The sequence below is a fragment of the Mustela nigripes genome, chromosome 13, assembly GCF_022355385.1.
Source record: "Mustela nigripes isolate SB6536 chromosome 13, MUSNIG.SB6536, whole genome shotgun sequence".
In the NCBI taxonomy this organism is placed as follows: Eukaryota; Metazoa; Chordata; class Mammalia; order Carnivora; family Mustelidae; genus Mustela; species Mustela nigripes.
In genome coordinates, this window is record NC_081569.1 from 68,954,849 (window position 1) to 68,963,214 (window position 8,366).

The 8,366-nt window shown below is 41.0% G+C and overlaps 1 protein-coding gene across 1 annotated transcript in view; it reads right to left on the reverse strand.

Annotated features, from left to right (window-relative positions):
- Nucleotides 1-7,652, reverse strand: part of LOC131998732 (aromatase) — a 32,574-nt gene extending 24,922 nt beyond the window's left edge. Inside the window, exons 1-2 of the mRNA XM_059371204.1 lie at nucleotides 7,508-7,652; nucleotides 1,672-1,822 (exon numbers count right to left, since the gene is read on the reverse strand). Coding sequence (XP_059227187.1) covers nucleotides 1,672-1,822; nucleotides 7,508-7,652 — 296 coding nt within the window. The remainder of the gene's footprint in view (nucleotides 1-1,671; nucleotides 1,823-7,507) is intronic.
- Between the last annotated feature and the right edge of the window lie 714 nt (nucleotides 7,653-8,366).

Below are 8,366 nucleotides of genomic sequence, written 5' to 3' on the forward strand. Positions count from 1 at the left end.
GTGCTGGCAGCTGCTTACCTATTCTCCTGCCTCAGGCTCTGCAGCACATTGGCATTACTTGGGGAGCTCTACAAATACCTGCTGCCCAGGTTCCACCCCCCACCCCACCCAGAGATTCTGAAAGCTGGGGTGTGCCCTGGGCACTGGGATGTTTAAAAGCTCCCTGGGCGACTTTAATGTGCAGCTTGGGTGAGAACCACCGCTTTGTGTCCTGAGCTATAGATTAAAAACCCTGCGGGTCACTTCACCTGTCTGCTGAGAAGGGCTGGAAGGCAACTAGCTATGCCGGTGGATGAAAGAACAAGGTCAAACATCCCAAGCCCTGAAGCCCTTGTGTCATCAGTCCCAGGACATTTTGAGACATTTTGAGGACATTTTGAGACATTTCGATACTGTGGGCCATTGCTAATGTAAAGTATTAATTTCTAAAACCTAAATCCTGGCTGACCAGAGTAGCCCAGAGAAGTAAACCCAAGGATAATTATTGGTCCCCACTTCCTTCTGTGTTATTTGGTTCAAAGAATTGACCTTTGAGATTACCATGGTATTTTATTAAATAATGCATGTAATCTTGGCTTGAAAGAAACCACTGTAGTTTCCAGAAATGCTTCACTTACTTCTGAGTAATAGTCTATATATCTGGACAAAAAAATTCTAATGGATCAGTAAAGCCCTAGTTTTACTGTCAGGGAATATAAAAACTTATCAATGACCCAGTGTTGGAGTATAACATTGTGAAATATCCAGTAAAGATAGCTGAAAGTCTAGTGAAATGTGCTCTCTATTTTCTATGATCAGTAAATAAGAAAACTAGTATTTCACAAAGCTAGATCTCTACAGTCAATTCCTATTAGATTAACCCTGGATGAAGTCAATCTGCTAAATTTATCCAGAAAATATAACAAATCATTTTTTAAAAATAGGAAATATTCCTGATTTATTTGAGGTCACTCAGCTGAGACACTGGCCCACAGTCACAAATAGAATAGGAGTATAAGAATGACATCTTTTTCTGGGCATCTGGTTGGCTCAGTGGGTTAAGGCCTCTGCCTTCGGCTCAGGTCATGATCCCAGGGTCCTGGGATCGAGCCCCACATCGGGCTCTCTGCTCAGCAGGGAGCCTGCTTCCTCCTCTCTCTCTCCCTGCCTCTCTGCCAACTTGCGATCTTTGTCAAAAAAAAAAAAAAAAAAAAAAAAGACATCTTTTTCTACTGTGTCCCCTTCTAGAGGTGCTCCAGAGCTTGCCATTAGAAGCACATTAGCAAATTGATGCAGATTCCTTTCTCTTGAGGGTTTGGTTTTCTTTTGTTTTAACTGCTCGCTTACAGCAATAAGACCAAAATCTTAGGAAAGCAGAAAAGATAATGCCTCTCCCTAAAGTATGTCTCATCAAACTCAAATTCTTTAGATTCTAAATTTCCATTCACTGCTCAGAGAAATTTCAAATAGTTTCCCAGCTTTCCAAGTTCTTTATCTATGTACCTTTGGGTTTAGGCAAAACTCAAGCATTCCATTTCTATATAGGATTAGATTTTTTTTTTTTAACCTAGGAAGTAAAAACACAGCCTTAGCAACAAAAGCATCAAGATATCAAAATAAGTTTGTTTGTTACTTAATAGGAAAAACACAGCCTTGGTTTTAAAAATTTGTCTTTGATTATAAAAGACTCACTTGCTAATAATGAGTGTTTCCTCTCCACATATCCAGACTCTCATGAACTCTCCATACATCTTGTTGTAGTAGTTGCAGGCACTGCCGATGCCCATCCACAGAAACCTGCAGTGGGAGATGAGGGGCCCGATCCCCATACAATAGCCAGGACCTAGGAGAGTCATTAGAGCAGAGTCAGCATTATAGCAGACACCAAAAAAGAGCAACCGCTTTATGTTATTTCTGCTTGTGTTCTTTTATATCTGAAAGGTCTTTATATCTTCCAGTGTATATCTGTGAATTACTAAACAAACAAACAAACAAACAAGCTTAACATGAGAAAAAGAGTAGTTCAGTGTCCATACCACAGTAGTTCCATTTGGTCTCCATCATTTTGATCTGAATGAACCAGGGTAGGGGTCTGCTATTTTCTTGCCATGTTAAACAATGTCAGTGAGTTTTAAAATCAAGTCAGTCAGTCCATCTAGTTCCAAGCACGGAGACCAGGACTTGCAACAAGCTGACCGATCTGTTTGGCTGTCTAGTTTTGTGTGAAAACTTTCAATTTGAATGCCCAGCTAATGGAATGGGTGGGTTAAAATTAGATTGTAGTTTTGGTGTAAACTTTTTAACCATTCATTTTTTTAACCATTCTTTTTTTTTTCCCCTTCAAAAAGGATTCCATTTGAGAGAAGAATCCTAAGCTAAATTTCATTATGCAAATAATACAGCTAAGCATTGAGGAATTAGTCAATGAGTCCAATTAGAGTCTGGACTAGAATTTGGTCCAGTGATGTGGTTTTACTCAAGAAAAGTGACTGTTCATGTCCTTGCTTACATTAAAAATGGAGAAATTTGCTATTACTTAAACCAGAGAACAAACTTGCTAGCTTGATTTTACTGGTGGCAGTAAAAAGTTAGACAGAAACTTCTTGGAATGGTTTTAGGAGTTTTCCTGGGAATAGTAGCTTTTCTACATCAAACCTTTCTCCTTTGATTCCATTCCAGTAGTAAAATAGGAAACCAACATGCACAATGGTTTGAGACAGTATTCTCATTCTAGGGGCAAGCGCTGTATAAATAAATCTGGATAATCTAAGCTTCTGCTTAAATTATCTAAATTAGATCTTAATTCCCAAATTTGGCAAATAAGATTTAGTCTTTTGCAATCGCTGGATTAATGGGAATATGACTGTCAGGTTTATTTCTTTAGAGTGAAGGTCTTTTGGAACGCCTGGGTGGCTCAGTTGTTAAGTGCCTGCCTTCAGCTCAGGTCATGATCCCAGGGTCCCGGGATTGAGTTCAGCATCAGGCTCCGTGCTCAGCACGGAGTTTGTTTCTCCTTCTGCCTGCTGCTCCCCCTGCTTGTGCTCACTCTCTCTCTTTCTCTCTGACAAATAAATAAATAAGATCTTTGAAGTGAAGGTCTTTGGTAGTATCTATAGAATCAAAATATTTTCAAAGGGTTCTTCTTAATCTTCTGATTGTTCTGATAATACTGAATTATAAGTAGATGACTGACTTTATATTAAATAATTTCATTAAGTTATTTATAAGATTGAAAAAAGAAAATTTGAATATGTATTTCCTTAAAGGTCATCAGATATATAGATCTCTAATCAACTAAAGTGTATGTAACAATAAACTACTCTGCTGGGGTTTACAGCTTGAAACATTGTAGATGTGTAATAAGTGTTTCCTGGTGAATTTTTTTAAAATTAATTAGAAATGGGTGTATAATGTAAAGGATGAAGTTTTAAGTGTCATCCTCATTTAGAGTATTTTAGGTAGTATTTACATTTTGATAAAATGGAAAAATATTGTTGTGTCATGTACATTTAGTCCACAGGAGGTCAGACATCTGGCTATTTGGAAATAGAATCATTCAACAAACATTTACTGACTTAATTTGCTAGGCCCACGAGGCACAAAGACATACAAATGAAAAGCTGCACTCATCCTTTTTATAATCTAACAGTTGGGTGCCATGTAGATAGTTTTAATATTAGGGAACCACCATTCAAGAGAACCACCATCTCTTGATTGGGAACCACCAATCAAGAGATCTGACAGTGCAGATCTCTATCCACTGAAAAAGGGAGATGATAATGAGCTTTGCTCAGGTTGAAAACCTGAATGTTCTAACTAGAGGAGAATCCGAGTCTGGAGTCCCTAGTGATCGATCAGTTACTTGTCAGCTTAAGTCATCCAACAAACACTTACTGAGACTCTGCTAGGTAAAGACCCTAACTACAAGTCAGAGGCCAGAGATGAGCGATATGCATAACTAGATTCCCATCAGAGTCCCGGCCAGGAGAGGAGAGTATGTGAGGAGAAAGTACAATATTGAATTATTATAACACAGTGTGACCCTTTCATTTACATGTATATCTTAAACCCTCCATCTGAGAAAAGACTGTTCTGGGAGGGGAGAGACTTTGGTACGATATTTAGGAAATACTTTGTTGGCAATCACCTTAAGCTGCTCTCTGCCTGTCAGATTTGGGAAAGCTGATCTAGGCCTGCAGTGATTTTGGGAGGCTCTTCCATACCCTAAGAGGAGCAATGAATACTACACTGCCTGTTTGTGCAGAAACAGCCTCCCAGAAGCCAACAGCTGGGACCTTTCACCCAATGTCCTAATGCAGAAGATGTTGCATTCCAGGCTATGTGTATGCCCTAGAGAAACCTGTGCATGGGAAGGTTCATAGCCGCACTGCTCACAATAATCTCAAACTGGAGCCACCCAACAGTATCATCAGTATCATCAGTATCATCAGCACCAGCAGTATCATCAGTAACTAAACCATGAGATGTGTGTGCTACTGCATACCATGCGAGCTATAGTGGCATGTCACAATGTGGGTGAAGTTTCCAAACACAATACTGAGCAAAAGAAGAATATAGAATAACATAGGACTCAATTGCTAAAACAGTTAAAATTAACAGGCAAAATTAATCTGTATTATTTGGGATATGAGATTAGGTGGCAAAATTATAAAAAGCAAGGGAGTGATTATCACAAGACTGAAGAATGTTTATCTCTGGAAGTGAGAGAGGAGGCCCAAGAGAAGTTTCTGGGATGCTAACACCCTGTTTCTTGTCTTGTGTTGTGGTGACATATTTATTTGTACACTTTTCTGTGAAGTCTTTTCTTAGTGGGAGAAAGGGAAATGTGTGGCTATGTCCTTTTCCCAGTGCCATCCTCTGAGGACATGGTGCCCAGGGCAGAGAGAGGCTCTGGGGAAGTGGACCCAGATGCAGGTTCGGGGATGGCTCAGGAGACTTAGCTCTGAGTTCCAGTTTCATCACTTACTAGCTACGCACCATTGACCCTCTTTAATCTGTTTCTTCATCTGCAAAATAGGCATAAACACACCTATCTCACCAGAGTGCTATGAAGATCACAAGAGAAAAATGAATGTGAAACTGCTTTGTAAATTGTAACTAACTTAAGTGTTTTTAAATTATTACACCTTCTTAACTCCCCTTGACTTTCCCTGACCCTAAGCTTCCCCCAAACCTGTAAAACCAAGAACCCAGAGAACCAGTGATTTGAGGAAACTACCAAAAGGAGTTCAGGAAGAACCACCCGAACAAAGCCAATTTTCCCACTTTTCCTTCCCCCACTGGGCACCATGGGACCTTAGTGTGTGCCACAAGTGGATTCTGACCAGAGCTCACATTTCCGAAGGGAAAGCATAGGACTAGAAGACTCCCAGCTAGCAAAATGATCACTAACCTGAAATTTAGGAATTCCTGGTTACCCCCCTACCCCTCAACTCCCACTTCCTTTCAAGCTGAGATGCTGCAAGCCATTTCCTTTTTTGGGGCTTTAACCCCTCACTGAAGGGTTTGAACTCAGAGGTTTATTTCTCATAATGATTTGTTTGGGTAAGGCCATTCACTTCTCTGGGGCTCAGTTTCCCCTTCTGTCAAGTGAAGGGGTTGAGCTCATATCTATGGCTCTCAATTCTGACTGCTAATGAAAAATCACTTGGGAAGGTTTTTTAAAATTTTATTTTATTTTATTTTCAGCTGGGGGTCGTGATACAGAGGGAGAAGGAGAGAGAGACTCTTAAGCAGGCTCTAAGCCTAGCATGGTGCCCAGTGTGGGCCTGGCAGGCTCTATCTCATGACCGCAAAGTCATGAACTGAGCTAAAATCAAGAGTCAGACCCTCAAGCAGCTGAGCCACCCAGGCATCCCAGATTTTTTTTTTTTTTTTAAATAATATCAACATGCAGGCCCTGCCCCAGACATGGCTGAGAACCATAGTACAATTAGTGTATGACAACATGATGTCCCCAGCGCAGGAATGGTAGACACAGTGAGCTGTCACGTAGGCTCCTGATCCAAAGCTCCAGGGGTGCCAGTTCTTGTGCTTGCCCCCCATAGGCTGACCTCCTTTTTCAAAGATCCAGGGACTTCTTCTAACACTTGCAACATAAATGTCTGGGGGGACTTGCTAAAAAATACTCTCCACCTCACCCCACTGTACACACATCCTGACCTGGGAGCCCACTGTGGGAGAAGTCCAGTGAGGAAGGGGCTGTTGTGGGAAGGAGCTCAAGTTAAAAGCCATGAAAGAGTCTTCCCTCAGAACCCTCAGGGAGCAGAGAACAGCATTAACTGAGTGCTCTGTTTTTAAGTGGGCATGAAAACCCCCCACAACACCAGGCTAAATCAGATCAACAGGACACACAGTTCTCTGGAAAGGTTTGGAAGAACCAGACATGGGGCACTTGGCAACTTGGCATCAGCTTCACATTCCTACATTTAGTCGCTCTGCGATGAGGCCCACTGCACTTGGAAGTGCATAATGACTATGCTCTTGAAGTAAAGCCTTGTTGGTTATCTCATGAGACTGGGGATTAAGGCCTGCCCTGAATAATTTTCACTGAACACCAGAGAAACATTTGAATAGTTCTGATAATTCGGAATTAATCTGATAGTGTGGAGTGGTAGCAGTTTCTTTTGGAGTTATCTGCATAATTATATGACACCCTATGTTTGGTTATCCACAGATCTGGTTGATGATTCTTTCAGGGTATGATGTTCTAAGGGAACCATAGTGGTCCCTATTTTTCTTCCACTGCCCAGGACCCAGGCAACTCTTAGGTGGCACCACCATTACACCTACCCCCAAGACTAAGAGGAAATGTGGGATGAAGGAGAAAGAAAGAGTGGGATGAAGAGAGGAAGTAAGTTCAGGAGGAAGAGGAAGAGGGCAGAGCTCATGGATGAGGCAAAGCAGGAGGGAGGAGAGGGGTATAGAAGCATTCCAGGTACGCCTGGCTGGCTCAGAGGAGCCTGGCTGGTCAGAGGAGCGCATGACTCTTGATCTCTAGGTTGTGAGCTCAAGCCCTACACTGGATGTAGAGATTACTTAAAAATAAAATCTTTAAAAAAAAAAAAAAAAGAAGGCATTCCAGAGACATTTTCACCTCCAGAGCAACACTGGAATGAGTTTAAATTAAAAAAAAAAAATTCCTGGTTTACCTTGCTTCACCCCATCTCAAACTTACTGTTTTTTTTTTCTTCCATCTTTTTTTTTTTTTTTTTTTTCCCCAAACTTACTTGAAAGGATACTTCTGCCAAGTCTACTTTACCAAAGCAAAGCACAGACTGGAAGGGATTATCTAAGATTTTTTTTTTTTTTCAAATGCTTTCATTTGAAAAGTGCAGGTAATTGGTATAAAATTTTTCACCTGAGTTTTTATTTGCTAACATTGCCATGGGCTTCTGCCATTTCCCCATGTTTGCTTTTGTCCTTTTGTAAAATTTTCCTTACCCTCATGGACCGAGAGCCCCAAGGAAACAATCTCCTTAGTTACAGAACTAAATGACTGACTCACCTGGTATTGAGGATGTGTCTTCATAATTCCAAACCAAAAGAAGAAAGCCAGTGAGCAACAGCATCAGCATGGTGGCCACAGGCATGACTTCGGGCATCATGCTGGTGATGTTATAATGCATTGGGTTCAGCATTTCCAAAACCATCCTTTGTTGCTGGATCTCAGGAGAAAAAACTTAAAGTCCTGTGGAAATCAGAGGAGCGAAAAAAAAAAGAAATTAGAGAATCCTCGAAAGGTGACATCCAGGACTCCCGTTGCTTCTCCAGAGGATGCTGAAGTGCAGAAATCAGCGTTTGTTTTATAAAGTGATTGGACACCCAGACAAGATAAACTTATGGTTACAAGTCAAAACAAGCCAAAGAGAGATATTTTGGCTTCAAGTGCAGCATTTCTGACCTTGGTAGAGTCTCAGGTTTGTTTAGACACTTGGTTTGATAGAACCTTATCATCTTGCCCTTGAGTGGGTAGAGTGACTGAATTCCCAATTGAGAATCAAATTTCTTACCAAAATATAAGAAAATGAAGCTCGTTCCAGAGGTAGAGCCATTCTGTGACTTCATCAACAAATACTGCTTAGGCAATCTTTTTCTCTTGACATCAAATCAGTTTTTTAAAAAGTAACCTCTAACCCCCTTGCTCAAAATTCCTTCCCCAATTCCTTCCCTAGCAAGAATTGTTGCTTGGGCATTGTCGAGGTATCCTCAGTGCCTCCTGTTGGGTTGTTTCTTGAATTCAGTGTGACTCAGAACGATCTTTCTCTATTGGCTTTAATAAGGCTTAAAATCTCTTGCACCACAGGCTAGATAAAACAGTGTCCATGTGGGCCAGTGTCAGAGACAGCAGGGGAGAAGAATGAGAG